Genomic DNA, 19,155 nt, shown 5'->3' with positions numbered 1-19,155 from the left:
TTGGCCTTCTCCACTCTACAGCTAGAAATTCTTTGAAAATGCACATTTGAGATAATTCCTATAACCTTGTGGTGCTTCACTACACTGAGAATAAGATGGAAAAAAATGCCATTTATGATTGGCATTGATCCCAAGCCTACTGCCCTGTCCAGCCCTTTGCACCATCTCCAATATACACCTAAGCTCCAGACAAGCCTAAGAAACAACCTCACTAAACTCAATTTAAAACCTGTTGTTAGGGAATTCATTGAAAATATTATATCCTATGTCACAGAACCCTCTTTATAAGACTCTTCAGGGAAAACTTTCTCAGGTCTCGGTTTCAAGAACGCATGTACTTCTTCCGCATACCTGGTTTGTTTTTATCTTTTGCGTTGCATGTTATTTAAAATTTCCGTGTTGCCTTTGCTCTAGGAATTTTAAAGGAATCTACAGCCCACCTCAACCACTAGTACGGAAATCCTGTGCAATGATTTCCTGTTTGCTATTCTCATCCCACACTTTCACAAAGTTTCTTCACTTTCCCCCACTCTTATTACCTATTTTCATTACCAGTATTTTTTAAACTATAGGATGTGGGGTAAACAAATACCTTTCAATGTATCTATCCATAAGTCTTTTTGCCTTTGTTCAAGGCTTCAACAGTACAATGTCTCCAAGCAATAAGAGCACGCTAAAAATGTTTGCTGGGAGTTGTGGCACAGTGGAAACAAATCCAACTAGTATCCATGTGGATGTGGGTTCGATCCCTGGCCTTGCTCAGTGGGTGGGGATCCAGCGTTGCCGTGAGCTGTGGTGTAGGTTGCAGACATGGCTCGGATCCTGCGGCTGGGGGTAGGCTGGCAGCTGTGGCTCCAATTCAACCCCTAGCCTGGGAAGTTCCACATGCCATGGGTGTGGTCCCAAAAAAAAAAAGAAAAAAAATGTTTGCTAACCTTCCACTGCACCATGAGAGGTTATGTGCTTCTCCTCCAGGAGAGCCCATAAAGCTTTTTACATATTTTTCTCTTACTATTTTATAAGATGTATTATAATCATTTGTTTACTTCCCTGTGCTTTGCACTAAATTATAAGCAACTTTAAAGGGATCATGTCTCTAATTTCTACATTAACATACCTCTCATTTCTGTTTCATTGATTTATACATCTAGCACATGATGATCAAATTATCATTAAATGAATAAAACAAATACATTATAAATAAATAAACACTCCCCTAAATCAACATCAAGCCCTACTTCTACTGAATTCTAAGACACAAGTACTTTAGAGTAGGAATTTAGGAAGAATGTGGCCTCTGGACTGAAGAGACAGGTTTAAATTCTGCTGCAGTTTTTCACCAGTTAGTTAATCTTGGTCAATTTAGCATATTTACTCGATCCTAAGAGATGTATTTGGCTTCAGAAAAAATAAATGGAAGTTTCTTGAGTCTCATCTGCTAAAGGGAGAAAATACCTACAATTTGCAGGATATAGTTAGATAAAACTTCAAGGACAATTTCTGGCAGATAATAGGTACTCAAAAAGTAGCTTTTATTTTAAAAACTTTTGAAATAAAGGTTCACAGTAAGTTGTAAATGTAGCACAGCGTTTCAAGCGTGTTTAACCCAGTTTTCCCTAACAGTTACATCCTAAATAACCACAGTACAATACCAAACCCAGAGATCTGACATTAGCACAATGTGTGTCTATTGTTCTGTACATTTTATTACCTATGTAAATTGCTGTAACTATCACTTTAATAAGACATAGAACTACCCCATCACCACAGGATGGCCCTCCCTCAGTTACTTATTTACAGTCAGACTCTCCCCCTCACATTTAACTCTCACCACCACTAATTTATATAATTTTGTCATTTTGAGAATGTTATATAAATAGAGTCATATGCTAAAGAGCACAGTATGTAATTGGTTGACATCGGCTTTTATACTTAGCACAGTGCCCTTGACATCTCAGTTGTTATATGGATCAATAGCTCATTCCTTTTTAATTGTTGAATAGTATTTCACGGTATGGATTATCATGGTTTGTTTAATCATTCACCAATGAAGGGAAGTTTTAGATGTTTCCACTTTGGGGTCATAATAAAACAGCTATGAACAACTGTATACATGGTTCTGAGTGGACATAATTTTTATTTCTCTAGAATAAATTTCCAAGAGTGCAGCTGCTGGGTTGTAAATGTATGTTTTGTTTTTTTGGACTATTTTCCAGAGTAGCTGTACCATTCCCCATTCCCACCAACAGTGTATAAATGATCCGGTTTCTCCTCACTCTTGCCAGCATTTTGTATTGTCATTCTTTTCTAACTGCTCTTAACAGTGTGCCTGGTTATCTCATCGTGGTCTTAATTTGCATTTCCCTGTTGTTTAGAAAGAATGAACATCTTTTATGTATTTATTTGTCAACAATATATCTTTCTGTGAAATATCTCATGTCTTTTGCTCATTTTCTAATTGGATCGTTTGCTTTTTTACTGTTGAGTTTTGGGAGTTCTCCATGTGTTCTAGATTATGGTTCCTCCAAAAGAAACAAGGGTTACAGCTTATCTTTTCATCCTGTTGACGGGGTCTGCATGGGGGGACCTTTCACAGAGCAAAAGACTTAAATCTTGATGAAATCCAAATTATCAATTTTTTCTTCTATGAATCATGCTTTTGGTGTCACGTCTAAGAACTCTTCACAGCCCAAGGTCCTGAAGATTTTCACTCATGTTACCTTTTAAAGTTTAATAGAATTCCATTTTATATTTAAATCTATAACTAACTATAATTTAATATTTGTTTAAGATGTGAGGTTTAGGTCTAGGCTCATTTTTTTCCCTAAAAGATATCCAACTGCTCCAGCACCTTTTGTTGAAAAGGACTATCTTTCTTCATCAGACTGCATTTGCACTTCTGTCAAAAATCATTTGGCTCTCCTTGGTTAAGCCTACTTCTGGATTCTCTATTCCATATCATTGACCCCTGTCCATCCCTCTAGCAATTCCATACAGTCTTAATTACTGTAGCAATCTATTAAGTTTTTATATCAAGGAAAATGACTCTTTCCACTTGTTCTTTTTCAAAATTGTTTTTTGCTGAGATTCTTTTTATTTTTTCATTTTCTTTTTTGGCTGTACTTGTAGCATATGGAAGTTCCAGGGCCAGGGATCAAATTCTAAGCCAGAGCTGTGACCTACACCACAGCTGCAGCAAGGCTGGATCTTTAACCCACTGCACCACAGGAGAAACTCCTTTTTTGCTGGGATTCTGATGGGAATTGTGTTAAACTTGCATACTGACTTGGAGAGAAATGACATCTTTACTATGTTTAAGTTTCCATTCATGAACATGGTATGTCTCTCCACTTATTTAGATCTTTCATTTCTCCTATTAGTATTTTGTAGTTTTCAGAACGTAAGTGCATACTTATTTTGTTAGATTTACATCTAAGGATTCCACTTTCTATTTGAGTGACTGTAAATGGTATTGCATTTATAATTTTGATTTCCAGTGCTCGCTTTGGTAGCACATATACTATAATTTTTATTTCCACATGTTAACTGATAATATGCAAAATATTAAATTCATGTGTTTATCTGGTATTCTGACCTTGTTGAAATCATTAGTCTAGCTTCTACATTATAGATTTTATGAGAGTTTCTAGGAAGTAGATCATGTTGTCTGAAAATGGGCAGTTTTATTTCTTCATTTGGGTCTGAATGCCTTTCAGCCTTTCAACCTAGCTATATCATTACATTTGAAGTGAATTTCTTATTGACCACATAAAGCTAGGTCATTTTTTTATCTTTTGTCTTTTTAGGGCTGCACAGCATATGGAGGGTCCCAGGCCTAGGGATGGAGTTGGAGCTGTAGTTGCTAGCCTACACCACAGCAACGTCAGATCCTTAGCCCACCGAGAAAGGCCAGGGATTGAACCTGCATCCTCATGAATGCTAGTCAGATTCATTTCCCCTGAGCCACAATGGGAATTCCAGAAGCTAGGTCCTTTTTTAAAGTCCACTCTTCCAATTTCTGTCCTTTGATTGACATATTTTAACTATATGTATTTAATGTAATTACTTTTATGTTAAGACTCAAGTTGGTCTTTTTTGTTTTCTCTGTGTTTCCTGATTTTTCTGTTTTGTTCTTCAACTCCACCTTCTACCCTCTCTCTAAGACTCCAATGATCCAAACATAGATCTTTGGTTATAGTCCACTTGCCCCTGAGCCTTTGTTCACATTTTTTATTCTGTTTTCTCTCTCTACTGTACAGATTAGGTAATCTCTATATTTCTATTCTCATGGTCACTGATTCATTCTTCCCTCCTCCTTTCCACGTTTTTGTTTGAGAACACTGACTTTTTAACTTCAGTTACTGTATTTTTTTAAAAAAATTACTGTGGTAAAATGTCATAAATTATATTTACCATTCCAACCTTTTTTGGGGGAGGGGGGCAGCAGGTGCACCATATGGAGGTTCCCAGTCTAGGGGTCAAATCGGAACTGCAGCTGTCAGCCTATGCCACAGCCACAGCAACTTGGGATCTGAACTGTGTCTACAACCTACACCACAGCTCACAGCAACACCAGATCCTTAACCTACTAAGCAGGGCCAGGGATCGAAGCCACATCCTCATGGATACTAGTCGGGTTCATTTCCACTAAGCCACAATGGGAACTCCCCATTCCAACCATTTTTTAGTTTAAAAATTCAGTAGCATTAAATACATGCACAATATTGTGCAATCATCCCATATCCATTTCCAAGACTACTTCATCATCACAAACAGAAACTGTGCACTCATTAAATAATTACCTATGAATTTGCCTACCTCATATAAATGGAATCATACAATATTTGTCCTTACATGCATGGCTTATTTTGATGAGCATACTGTTTCCATCTTATACTCCTGTATCAGACTTTCATTCTTTTTTAAGGCTGAATAACGTTCCATTATTTGTACATACCCCATTTGGTTTATCCATTCTTCTGTTGATGGACATCTGGATTGTTTCCATCTTTTGGCTATAGTGAATAACCCTGTTATAAACACTGCTGTAAAAGCATCTTTTTGGGTCCCTGTTTTTAATCTTTGGGGAATACACCTAGAAGTAGAATAGCTGGATCACACAGAATTCTATATTTAACTTTTTGAGGAATTGTCAAAATTTTTTCTACCATGGCTAAACCATTTTACATTTCCATTAGCAATGCACAAGAGCTCCAGATTTTCCACATCCTCACCAACACTTGTTACTTTCTGGGTTTTTGGTAACAGACATCCTAATAGGTGTGAAATGCTATCTCATTGTGGTTTTCACTTGCATTTCCTTAATAGTTAGTGATGTTGAGCATCTTTTCATATCTTAAGCATATAAAAAAAAATATATATGTATCTTCTTTGAAGGAACATATATTCAAGTCTTTTCATCATTTCTGAATTGGATTGTTTTATTTTTTTTTGTTGTTGAGTTGCAGTTCTTTATATATTCTAGATACTAATTCCTTAAATAATTTGGAAATATTTTATCCCATGTATTTTTTTAATAGACTCTATTTTTTTTAAGAACAGTTTTAGGTTTACAAAAAAACTGACCAGGAAATACAGAGAGTTCCTACACACCCCTTATTTACATCCTGTTTTAGTGTGGTATATTCATTAAAACTGATGAACCAGCATTACACATTATTACTAATTAAAGCCCACAGTTTACACTAGGGTTCACTCTTTGGGTTGTAGACTCCACGGATTTCTACAAATGTACAGTGACACGTATCCATCATTACTGTATCATATAGAATAGATGCTCTAAAAATTCCCCATGCTCCATTCACCCCTCCCTGCATGTTCTTGGCAACAAATAATCTTCTCATGCCTCTATGTTTGGTCTTTCCCCAGAGGGTCGTACAGCTGAAATCATAGAGTATGTAACCTTTTCAGATTGGCTTTTTTCACCTAGAAATATGCTTTTAAGGTTTTTTCATGTCTTTTTATGGCTTGATAGCTCACTTGGTTGTTTTGTTTTGTTTGCTTTTCTTTTAGGCCCACACCTGCAGCATGTGGAGGTTCCCAGGCTAGGGGCTGAATTGGAGCTATAGCTGCCAGCCTATGCCATAGCCATAGCAACGTCAGATTGGAGCCGCCTCTATGACCTACACCACAGCTCACAGCAACACTGAATCCTTAACCCACTGATCGAGGCCAGGAATCAAATCTGCAACCTCATGATTATTAGTAGGATTCACTTCTGCTGCGCCATGATGGGAACTCCAGCTTATCTGTTTTTATCAGTGAGTAATATTCTATTATGTACCACAGTTTATCTATTCACCTACTGAAGAATATCTTTGCTACTGAAATTCCATTTGGCTCCACTTTATCTTTTTAATTTTTTTAGGGCTGCACCCGAGGCATTTGGAGAGTCCCAGGCTAGGAGCCAAATCGGAGCTGTAGCCACTGGCCTACACCACAGTGATAGCAACGCACGATCCAAGCTGCATCTGCGACCTACACCTCAGCTCACGGCAATGCCAGATCCTTAACCCACTGAGTGAGGCCAGGGACTGAACCTTCGTCCTCACAGATGCTAGTCAGATTCGTTTCCGCTGAGCCACGACAGGCACTCCTGGCTCCACTTTATATCTTTTATTTCTTTGATGAGATTTTTCCTTTCTTTTTTTTGGTTTGTTCCAAGCATGCACAAAATTGCTTGTTAAAGTTTTTATATGATGGCTAATTTAAAATCCTTGTCAGATAATTGTCATATCTGATCCATCTGTGTTGGCATCTCTTGACGGTCTTTTCTCATTGAGGTTGAGATCTTCCTGATTCTCAGGATAAGGAGTAATTTTTAAAAATTGAGCTCTAGTATCCTAAGAAACTAGCTCTTGTCTTTCATCAGGCCTCCTGTGACACTGCCCTAGCAAGAAAAGGGGAACTCTGCCTTATCACTGCTGGATGGGAGTAGAAGTTTTTTCTCCACTAGGCCTCCGTTGACACTTGGGGAGGGTGGGGCTCCTTGTTACTGCTAGTCCAGGATGGGAATTCAGGGTCCACTCTCGGCCTGTACTGATGCCACCAGAGGTAGGAAAACAAAGGCACCTTATTACTGCTCCCCTATATCCTCCACTGCCACAGTGGGTGGGTGCACTTGTTACTGCTGGAGGGTGGTAAAGGTTCTGACTCTGCATTAGGTCTCCTCTGATTATCAAACCAACAAAGAGAAAAGGGGGCACCTCTTACCACCATGTGGCGGTGGACTTCCAGGCTCCACATGTGGTCTCCAATGACACTGTGGGATTAAGGACTTTCCTCACTGTCTGTTGTACACAAAAGTCTTGTTTCCCCACTCAACTTTCTTCTTTGATACCACCCTGGCAAGATGGGGCCTTTTAGGGTGAGGCGAGGGCAAAGAGGCAAGGATGGGGCTCCACGGCAAGAGTCTAAGTCTAGGTTCATTACTCAGCCTTTGCTGGCAAGAATGGGACTATAGTTTTTCCTATGGTGTTTGCTTAGAGCAGGCAGTTCTTGTCTAAAAATAGTCTTCCTTGCTAGGCTGCCTCTTTCCTATTCCTTCGGCTAGAGAGGGATGGCTTTTCTGAAGCCTCTTTTTATCTGCACCCATTGTTTCTGAGTGACAGTTTTTTCAATGCTCTGCCTGGGACATATGGAGCAGAAAGAAAATTCAGGGTCACTCTAACACGTCATTCATTGTGTGCTGAGGTTCCCAACCAGTCTTCCCACTTCCCACCTTTGAGAGTGTCCTTATGTTTGTACATAATATTCAAGGGGGAAAATAACTTTACTCCATTTTCTTAGAAGTGGATGTTTCTTTTAATAGACTTTACTAATAGTTATACCACAGGTCAGACACCAGGAGAAGAGAAACAATACTGAACTTGGGAGCTCAGAGAACTGGATTCAAATTCTAGCTAATTTGGGAGTTCAGAGAAATCCTAGGTCTGTCACTTATTAGTCAAATATCATAATACTTTTTTTTTTTTTTTTTAGGGCTGCACCCGTGGCATTTGGAAGTTCCCAGGCTAGGGGTCGAATTGGAGCTACAGTTGTTGGCCTACGCCACAGCCACTGCAAGGCAGGATCTGAGTCGTGTCTGTGACCTACACCACAGCTCATGGCAATGTCATTTCCCTGACCCACTGAGCAAGGCCAGAGATCGAACCTGCATCCTCATGAATACTAGTTGGGTTCATTTCCACTGAGCCAAAATGGGAGCTCCAAATATCATAATTCTTTAACCTCTCAGAACTTTGGCTCCCATGTCAGTAAAATGGGAATAACATGACCATTTTGCAAGGTTGGGATGATTATGTAACATTATATACTTGAAAGCACCTGATACAACACGTCACAAAGGTTGTATTCACTAACTCTGAATCTATGTGTGTCAAAATGGTTAGGATAAAAATGCAATGATTTTAGACCCATAAGATTGAAATGAGCATTGAATTACTATTTATTCTCTATTACTTTAATATAGGCCCCCAGCCCAAATTAATTTAGGGAAAGATGTACATAAATTAAATGTAACCTGTAATTTCAGCGTAGAGATGAATTTGTCTTGATTTCTCACTTCTTGTTTTAGCTGGAGAATATTCTGGTATTTTTCAGCTTCAGAAACTGGAGCCCCTAGACCAAAATCATGTTCTTTGGTGGTAACCTAGTGGAACAAATGAGAGTAATAGAGTCACTCAGGTATGAAATAGCCTTTGTGATTTCTGATAGCAATCAAAATTTTAAAAATCAACATTCTATTAAAAAACTGTTTTTAAGAGCTGCACCTATGGCATACGGAAGTTCCCAGGCTGGCAGTCGAATCAGAACTGCAGCTGCTGTCCTATGCCACAGCAACTCAGGATCTGAGCCGCATCTGCAATCTACACAACTCGCAAACGCTGGAACCCAGACTCACTGAATGAGGTCAGGGACTGAACCTGTGTCATACTAGCTGGATTCGTTTCTGCTCCGCCACAACAGGAACCCCTCTATGTTTAACTTTTAAAGGAACTGCCACATTGTTTCCCAAGGAGGCTGCCCCATTTTATATTCCCACCAGCAGTGTATGGAGGGTTCCAATTCTTCCATATCTTCATCAATGCTTGTTATTACCTCTTAAGTTATAACTAGCAGGTGTGAAATGGTGTCTCATTGTGATTCTACTTTGCATTTCCCTGTGGGCTAATGACTTTGAGCATCTTTTGTGCATATGTGTTTATTCCAATTTGTGCAACTTCTTTGGAAAAATGGACAGATATAAGTTTGATTTGATTTGTATAGGTTAATTTGCTGAAAACGTTTGTAAGACTGCATAATGAAACCAAAATTCTTTTTTTTCCCTAACTATAAACTATTTTTAAACTCTAAAAAAAATTGTTTTTAACCTTGTCCCACCAGAATTTCATCAAAGCTTTACTTTCTTAAAACTGTATATTATAAAACCTTTTCTGTGTCTTGTCCAAATGTGAAACTACAATATTGAAGACGCTTTTCAAAAAAAGACGTATCCTGTCCTGGAAACAAAACAAAACAAAAACATAACTCATCCTATCAAATAGGGGTCAGCAGCAAATTAAGTGGTCTACTTCCAGGGCTGTGGAGTCCAATACAGTAGCCACCTGTTTATTATTGTTTTTGTATATTAACAAAAAGGTTTGCTACCAACATTATATAGGGCTAACTTCTCTAATATGTAAATAATTCCTATAAATAAAAAAGGAAAAGAAATACCCTAATAAAAAAAATTGGGGAGTTCCCGTCGTGGCCCAGCAGTTAACGAACCTGAGCAGCATCCATGAGGACTCAGGTTCGATCCCTGGCCTCACTCAGTGGGTTAAGAATCCAGCGTTGCAGTGAGCTGAGGTGTAGGTCGCAGATGTGGCTAGGATCCTGCATTGCTGTGGCTCTAGTGTAGGCCGGCAGCTACAGTTCTGATAGGACCCCTGGCCTGGGAACCTCCATATGCCATGGGTGCGGCCCTAAAAAGACCAAAAAAAAAAAAATTGTGGCCAAGAGTATGCATATTTTGCAGAAATGGCTTTTAAATAGATTTAAAGATCTTCAATCTCACCATTTAGAGGGAAACAAAATAACACTGAGATACCATTTTTTAAGCATCACACTGGCAAAGATCATAAAGCTGGATATACAACTTAGCATTCTTATATATCCCCAGTAGCAGAGTAAATTGATGTTTAGGGAGAACAAATGGGTAAAATCTAGCAATATTACAAATGCACATAGCTTCTGTACAAATAATTCCATTTCTAGGAATTCTACATACATATTTGCACATGTGCAAAATAACAAGTGTTAAAAGATTTTTTACTTTAGTATACTATACATACTACTCTGCACTGTGTTTTTATTTGACCATCTATCTTAGAGATTATATAATTTAGCAAAGTAATTTGTTCTTTCTCTGAATCAAGGCTGCAGTTACGTTAGGAAAGAGAATTTGCTACAAGCTGCTATTCTCCAAAATCTAGTGCTTGGGAAATTACAGGGTCAGGATACCCCAGCCACCAACCTTGTATTACACCCTGTGCAATCCAGCACTTATAGCTGTCTGACAGGTGTATTTTCCTTTTTCCTAAACAAGACACAATTTTTTCCCCTGTTCTCTATTCCAGCAGTTACTGCCTCTCCTAGAACTTCAACATTAGATCTCACACAGTATCTCTAATTGTGAATCATTTTAGGCCTTTATGAGTTAGGCTAACATCCTAACATTTCTTACACAATTTCTGTTGAAAACTGTGCTCCCAGTTGTAAACATTTGACTCCTCACCACAGCAGCACTTTCCAAATTTTAGTGAACATACAAATCATTTGTTAAAATGCAGATTCTTCTTCATCGTAGGAATGAAACACTGCATTTCTAAAAAGCTGCTCAACAATCTTCTTTTTCTGTTTTGTTTGTTTTTAGGGCTGTACTTGTGGCATATGGAATTTCCCCGGCTAGGGGTCAAACTGGAGCTGCAGCTGCCAGCCCAAAGCACAGCCACAGCTTCGAGAGATCCGAGCAGTATCTGCTAGCTACACAGCAGCTCGCAGCAATGCCAGATGCCCAACCCATTGAGTGAGGCTAGGGATCAAACTCTCATCCCCATAGTTACTAGTTGTGTTCGTTACCACTGAGCCACAATGAGAACTGTCCAGCAATCCCTCTTTGGCTAGCACAGAGGCTACATCTGGAATAGGAGGAAACTATTTATCTAAAACCTAAACCTGCCTAGCATTCAGAGTTCTTCATTGTTTGGTCCCTTCCCACTTTTTCAAACTTATCTCCTACTTGACACCCCCAAGAACCCCTCTATTAAAGACACACTACTTTGCACCTTCTTTATAGATACACTCAGAAACATATTCTCTTTTGTTCATGAGCCTTGCCCTCACTCTTTTATCCACTTAACTAAAGACTGTTCTTTTTGTTGTTGTTGCTACACCCATGGCATGTGGAAGTTCCCAGGCCAAGAACTAAACCCAAGCCACTGGCTACAGTGACCTGAGCCACTGCAGTGACAACACTGGATCCCTAACCTGTTGGACCACATGGGAAATCCTCACTAAAGACACTTCTACGGCTGAGCTTGAATTCCATATTCTCCAGGAGGTTTTCTCTCTCTTTTCCACTGAATAGTGATCAGCTCTTCATTGAGACATCCATATATATTGGTTACACAGAAATTTATGTAGCTATTTATTTTTTCTGGCTATGTCTTCCTTACACAGTTGTTAAAATCCTAAGGACAAGCAATGTCCTAGAGCTCTCTATAGTCCCACCAACCTGCACACGTTCTTTTAATAGGAAGGTGTCAATACAAACCTAGAGAGGCTGGTAATGAAGCAGTGTACTAAAGCAGATAAAATGGAACCTTCCCTCTGCTTTTTGGTAAACCCAACAGTCAAGTTAACTATCAGTCCAGTCCAGAAATTAAAAGCAGAAAGAGACCAAGAGTCTACCTGACAATAGTGGGCCATCATATTAGAGTTGCTGCATTCCCTACACTAGCTTACAAGGCAATGAAAAGGGAGAGAAATTAGTGCATCTGAAATGCCCAGGCCTGGCCCGCCAGTTTCTCCACCTCAGGCCACCTGCATATCTTCCACATTCCCATGATGTTTTGATGGGACTTTGAATGGAACTTGTATTCCTGTACAGATGGCAGAGAATGCAAGGATAGTCCTTTGTAAGCAGCAAACTTTCATCATGAACACCCAAACTAGAACCACAATCACTCTCAAATGAGAGTGTGCCCTGCAGCATCAGACTGCCTATGTTCATAGTGCCAGTTCTGTGGGTTCTTAGCTAAATGATCGTGGGCAAGTCATTTCTCTGGCCATGGCTTCCTCAGCTATAAAATAGGGATGATGATGGAGTTCCTGTCGTGGCGCAGTGGTTAAGAATCTGACTAGGAACCATGAGGTTGCGGGTTCGGTCCCTGCCCTTGCTCAGTGGGTTAAGGGTCCGGCGTTGCTGTGAGCTGTGGTGTAGGTTGCAGACGCAGCTCGGATCCTGCGTTGCTGTGGCTCTGGTGTAGGCCGGCAGCTACAGCTCAGATTAGACCCCTAGCCTGGGACCTCCATATGCTGCTGGAGCAGCCCTAGAAAAGGCAAAAAGACAAAAAAAAAAAATAGGGATGATGATAATACTTGCCTCAAAGAGTTGTTGTGAGGATTAAATGAGTTTTCATATGTAAAGCACTTACAATAGTTCCTGGCAATAAATAATAAGTGATACATAAACATACACACACACACACAGACAATTTACACTTACTATTATTACTAATACCTCTCACTGACTAATTGGCCATCATTTCCAACTGATCATTTCACTAAAATCCCTCTCAAACACCTTTCTTCCATCACTGCAATCACTGTTGCAGTTTATACTATCAGACTGTAACAATCACATTTATTCACCTAGCAAACGAATTTATAAACAGCTAGGATAAGGGTGAACCAGTATTAGATCTGGGAGATAGACAGACGGAGAATAAATAAAAACTTACAATTTCAACCCTCAATGAATCTAGGGAAACTTAGAACAAATAAATCAGAAATTACTGTACAGCCTGATTAGTGGGCAATAGTGCATCAGAGGCATGCACATACATGGATGCAAGGCAATATAGAGAGAAGGACTATGATCAAGTATTCCTGACTTCTATATCCCCACAAAAGATTTATGTTCCCCATGTCCCCCTTGAGCTATGAACATATCCCTACTGGAGCACTTAACATGTTATACTGTGTTCCCTGGACATCCACGACCATCACAACTGTAACATGTTAATTCCCATCTGCATTCCTGCTCTCAACCCTGCCTCCTCACTTGTACAGTGACCAAGGTTAAAAACCAAGAAGCTTTCTTTGTCCCTTTCTCTGAACCTCATCAAATCCATCAACAAGCCCTTTTGGGTCTACCTCCAAAACATATCCCAAAATAATCCACATTTTTTTCTTTTTACAGCCACACCTGCGGCATATAGAAGTTCCTGGGCCATTGGAGTTCCCGTCGTGGCGCAGTGGTTAACGAATCCGACTAGGAACCATGAGGTTGCGGGTTCGGTCCCTGCCCTTGCTCAGTGGGTTAACGATCCGGCAGTGCCGTGAGCTGTGGTGTAGGTTGCAGACGCGGCTCGGATCCCGCGTTGCTGTGGCTCTGGCGTAGGCCAGTGGCTACAGCTCCAATTCAACCCCTAGCCTGGGAACCTCCATATGCCACGGGAGCGGCCCAAGAAATAGCAACAACAACAACAACAACAAAAAAGACAAAAAAAAAAAAAGAAGAAGAAGTTCCTGGGCCAGGATCAAATTGGAGCTGCAGCTGCCAGCCTACATCACAGTCACAGCAATGCTGGATCTGAGCCGCATCTGCAACCTACAATGGAGCTTGTGGTAATGCCGGATCCTTAACCCACTGAGCAAGACCAGGGATCAAACCCACATCCTCATAGAGACAACATTGGGTCCTTAATCTACTGAATCCCAACAGGAACTTCAAAGCATTTTCATTATCACATCATTGGTTCAAGCCACCATCCTCTCCACATGGTTTACTGCAATAGTCACCTAACTGGTCTTTCTACCTCTATGGTGCTCTCTACCACCTGTTTTCAAACTGAAATCAAAACAATCCCTTTAAAACACAGAGATCCTGCTCAAAAACACTCCAATGGCTTCCCACTGCAATCAGAATAAAAGGCAAACTTTTTTCTTTTTTTTTTTTTTTTTGGTCTTTTTAGGGCTGCACACTCAGCATACAGAGGTTCCCAGGCTTGGGGTCTAATCGGAGCTGTAGCCACTGGCCACAGCCACAGCCACGCCAGATCTGAGCCACATGTGCAACCTATACCACAGCTCACAGCAATGCCAGATCCTTAACCCACTGAAGCCAGGGATCAAACCCGCATCCTCAAGGATTCTAGTTGCGTTCGCTAACCGCTGAGCCACAATGGGAACTCCAAAAGCCAAACTTTTTAAAGGCCTCCGTGATTTGATCCCTTCCTTCACTACCCTAAACAGACCTACTGGCTTCTTTGTTCACACCAATTTGATCAGTTTTCTCTGTTTCTCTACTGTGCCAGTCGCATTCCACTTCAAGGCCTCCTCCCTTGCTCCCTCTGTCAGGAACACACTCTCTCCCAGCTGTTGCACGAATGGCTCCATCTTACCTTCAGTTCTTTGGCTCAAATAGCAGAGGGTCTTCCCTGACCTCTTACCTAAAGTAGCCCCTCCTACTTACTATCCCATTACGTAATACTATTTGAAATTTTATCACTTATTTCTTCATATGTTCATTATCTGTCACCCCCTACCAGAATGTAAGCTTCAAGTGATCTAGACCCTTGTCTGGTCACTGTTAAATCCCGAATGCCTAGAAAAGTACAGAGCACAAAGATGGTACTCCATAAACCACTTTCCAAATAATGAATTTCAATGATTCAAACCAAGTGGTTTCAATGGTAGGAATGGGGTAGAAGCAAGTTGGAAGAGGATCAATAAATAAACAATCGGTAAAGAAAAAGAAACAGAAAAACGTAGACTTCTTCTAGGAAGCATGACTGTGAGAAGAAGACAGCTAGAGCAAAAGCTGGAAGAAAGCCAAGGCTGCTGAAGGGCCAACTAGAATTAATTATCTTTACATCAAGTACCTCTTTCAGAATTAAGCAAAAGCCCTGAGTTCTTACCTCAGGATAATGCAAGTATTCACAAATATTTTTAGGGGTTTCAAGAACTCCCCAAAGTTCTTATCTCCAGGTTAAGAATCCTTATAGTGTAACACAATAAAGATTCCTAGGACATGGATTAATGTTACCTAATGGAGAAAGGCCACTGAGCTAGTAAAAGGAAACTCAGGTAAATGATATGCACTGTCTTTTCAGACAAGACTGAAAAGCAAGGTCAGGTGAAGATTTAGGAGATAAGGAGTAGAAATTTGAAGAAGTTCCTTCCTGGCAGGATTTTAATTTTTCAGTGAATTAGGAGGTAAGATCATGGGCTAAAAGTATAATCAGTGCTAACCACAATACCAGACATACAAGATGTGCTCAACAAATGTCTACTGAATATTTTTATAGAATAATTAAAAATACCAGAGTACCTTATGTGGGATTCTGAAATCTGGTTACACAAAAGGTCAATTTGTTTCCTTTTTAGGAAATGGTTTCCAAAAGTTTAGACACTTTGAAGTAGAAAAGAAGAGTTTCACTAACAGATGGAGGTAGAAAACTACCTAAAATTTTATGAGTTATTTTTGAGGTAGTTTATTTATAATAAAAATTAATGAATAAATGTTTTGGGAATTCACTTCACACAAAATAGTAAGGTCATTTGTTTAACAGTTCTTTAAAACAAATAATCTCTCCAGTCACTCTATCCAAACCCAAGCTCCTCACTTCTCCAATCCAGACTAAGATGTAAAGAAATCTTGTCTTTTTTTTTCCAAGAGCATAAAACAATGGCCTTAGGAAAAAGTATCATTTATCACTTGCTCTTGGAAACATAAGACAGAGTTAAACAGTTGTTCTCAAGAGGCTTTTTTAGAAGGTCCTGCCATGGCACAAAGAGTTAAAAAAACAGATAGCAGAGGCGCAGGTCGCTGCAGAGTTGCAGGTTCCATCCCCAGCCTGGTACAGTGGGTTGAAGGATCAGACGTTGCCACATCTGCAGCATAGGTTGCAGCTGGGGCTTAGATTCAACCCCTGGCCTGAGAACTTCCATATGCCGCAGGTGTGACCATAAATAAATAAATAAATAAATAAATAAATAAATAAATAAAAGAATTGGTTTTTCTTAGATTCAACCCCTGGCCTGAGAACTTCCATATGCCACGGGTGTGACCATAAATAAATAAATAAATAAATAAATAAAAGAATTGGTTTTTCTAGACCAAAAGAACTTAATAACAATTTAATACCACAGACTCATGTTAATAGCATAACTAAGACAAAACAGAACTACCTTACTGACTAGCTTACTTTAAAAGATTATCACAGGGTATGCGTATAAGAAAATTCACAGTTCACATTTACCAAAAACTGTAGCAACCTTAATGTTCACCAACAGTAGAGTAGGTAAATTACAGTACACTCTTACAACGGAACACTAAACAACAAACTACAAGCGATAACAAAGATAAATCTTAAAAACGATGTCGACTCATGAAACAAAACACAAAGGAATACTTAGCACAATTCCATTTGTATAAAGCTCAAAAACAAGTCAAACTAGAATGTGCATGTTCGCACACAAAGATGGTGAAACTGTAAGGAAAAGCAAGCAAGCCGCTATCATAGAAGTCATTACTATCTTGGGACAGGAAGGAGCTTGGATGGGAAAAGGGAATGAATAACACCCGCTCTAACTGCCTCTGTATATGGAGCATCTTAAAAGCAAAGTATCCTAAAACAAACTGAAAAAGAAAACACAGAGAGCTCAGAGACTATCTACGTTCTATTATATGCTGGGCTATAAGCAATGTGATTTTATTTTTCAGAAGATAAACAAGATTTATTTTGGGAGCTGCCATTAAATAATGCTGAAGTGTATACCTTCAAAATAAATTTTTCATTCACATACTTTTCTACTTATTATCCACTAATTAAGACCAGATGGCTTAGTTCATTGATCAAAATTAAAATACAAATAAAAATCAGTTTTATCCTGGCGATCTGAATAGTGTGACATTTCCCTTTTATAGCTATAACCTATTTTCTTCTAGTTTCAACCCGATTTTTATTCTATTTATTTCCTTAAAGGTTGTATTTGAAATTCTGAAAATCAATAAATTTAAAACAACTAATATCCTGAGGTATAACCGCCTGGAGTGGAAGAAGGTAAACACTGAGACGCTGTTATCTGTGCAAACGTTTTCTGAAGCCGCTATCCTTGATTTTATTTAAAGAAAAAAAAAAAAGTGTATTCCTATGTCTACTCGGGTCCATGTTCATCGCCATACAGTTATTCGATTTAATTGAATTTTTTTTTTTCAAAGGAAAGCCGGCTTACCCTGCTTTTCTTGTGTCTAATGTGTACGGTATTTTAAGAGATTTTCATGCAAATGCCTAAGCAATCTCGGCCCTTCACCTCCCAAAGTCTATCAAGTGGCTTAGAAGTGAGAGGCTGAGAGTCAAGGAAGAGCCAGGTTGAATTCCCAAATCTCTGACTTCCAAATTCCTCAGCTCCACTCCAGAGCGTCTCTAAACAGAACAGTCCCCCCAACAACCAAGCGGAGAGCTGCAGCAGAAAGCGAAGCGGTCACCATAGGAACTTAGCGCGCTACCCTAAGCTCCCAAGAAACGACAACAGGGCCAAAGTTTGCTCCTGGAGGGCTTCCCTGGACCACAACTCTGCTCGCTACTGCCCCCCGCGCGGCTCCAGTAGCTCATACCCACCTCAGGGGTCGCCCACAGTCCCCAACCCCCGCCACACCTGCCTTCTTGCAGCTGCCCTCTCAGAGATCCTTCTGGAGAAGGAGATGCTTCACCCCAACCCGACGCATCCCCACGCTTCTACCTGGGGCTGCGGGTCCCTTCCCGGGCTTCTCGGCCCGCCATCCTCCCCGGAGCTCATCCTGGCGACTACCAGGACTCAACCTCCGCTGAAGAGCCAGGTCCCTCTCGGTCTCCATTCTCCGCCCCTTTCCCCGCCTTCCCACCCTAAATAGACCTGGCCCCGCCCCGGCGGGCGGAGGGAGGCGGGACCGGGCGGGAAGGGGGCTGGGGCCGTTAGCGCCGGCCGGCGCCGCCGTCGTCAGCCCCGCCCTCACGCTCTGTACCTGAGGGGGCTCGTCCTCCACCTCCCCGGCGCCTTCGCTCCGCTTCCGTCCCGCGCGCCCCAAGTCCCTGTGCGCACGCGTACCTGGCTCGACACGCCCTCTCGCGGGGACTATAAGTAGTGCGTACGCACCCACGCACGTAGCGACGCGTACGACCTCCCTCTCGCCTTACAGGGCGCCGAGAAAAGGCCTCTTCCTGGTCCATCCGCGCCGCGCACGCCCACGCAGCGTCTAGACGACCCTCCTGAGCGTCCCGTCTCCTAGTAACCAGCCGCTATCCACTTTCCCAAGACTTTTTCTTTTTCTGTGCCGGCTGTGCGACACCTGGGTGGAACGCGCATGTGCATGGTAATCTTGCCTCTTGGCAGCCTTCTCAGCTCAGACACCTGCTCCTTCGCTGTCGCTTTTTTTGTGCTATTTTTCCCGGGGATCGGGTATCATTCTTACCCACGTTCAGTGAACTCTTTGCTCCCCAGAGTTGCTCTTGGGAGCTGGGAGGGTGGTGAGCTCTCCAGCCGCAGTCAGGAGCCGATTTTCAAGGAGCCTCCCAGGTCCGGTCCTGAAGCTGCAGCCTCTGGGGAGAGAGCTGGCCTGATCCGGTGAGCTCTGGCAGTCTACAGTCTGGGGACCTTGCGGACTCTCTTCTGCCTTGCATAATCCAGTCTGGGTTCAATCTGGGGAGTGACAGAAATAGCCATGAAAACGCAGATTCCTGACCGGTATACCTTATCCACAAAAAAGAGAAAGGGTATACTATCTCCCTTGATATTTAATGTTGTATCGTTTGTTTTCCTTATTAATACCATTTAAACTTGTCTTTCAGTTAGCAGGCTTCAGCCTTGGAACAGTATTACTTTTGG

The 19,155-nt window shown here is 41.0% G+C and overlaps 1 protein-coding gene across 6 annotated transcripts in view; it reads right to left on the bottom strand.

Moving 5' to 3' along the window:
• Positions 1-18,859, bottom strand: part of TSGA10 (testis specific 10) — a 119,664-nt gene extending 100,805 nt beyond the window's left edge. For 2 of the 6 annotated variants that reach the window (XM_047781456.1, XM_047781458.1), the window contains exons 1-2: positions 18,034-18,216; positions 8,543-8,671 (exon numbers count right to left, since the gene is read on the bottom strand). In XM_047781456.1, the coding sequence (XP_047637412.1) occupies positions 8,543-8,671; positions 18,034-18,090 (186 nt within the window). In that variant the 5' untranslated portion in view covers positions 18,091-18,216. Of the gene's footprint in view, positions 1-8,542; positions 8,672-18,033; positions 18,219-18,295; positions 18,458-18,742 lie in introns of those variants that run through there. The other 4 variants (XM_047781461.1, XM_047781460.1, XM_047781463.1 and 1 more) reach the window with 4 other exon arrangements.
• Positions 18,860-19,155: the final 296 nt, after the last annotated feature.

Source organism: Phacochoerus africanus, chromosome 5, assembly GCF_016906955.1.
Source record: "Phacochoerus africanus isolate WHEZ1 chromosome 5, ROS_Pafr_v1, whole genome shotgun sequence".
NCBI classification, from domain to species: domain Eukaryota; kingdom Metazoa; phylum Chordata; class Mammalia; order Artiodactyla; family Suidae; genus Phacochoerus; species Phacochoerus africanus.
The sequence above is the reverse complement of the archived record's forward strand: the minus strand, read 5'-3'. Positions and strand labels throughout refer to the sequence as shown.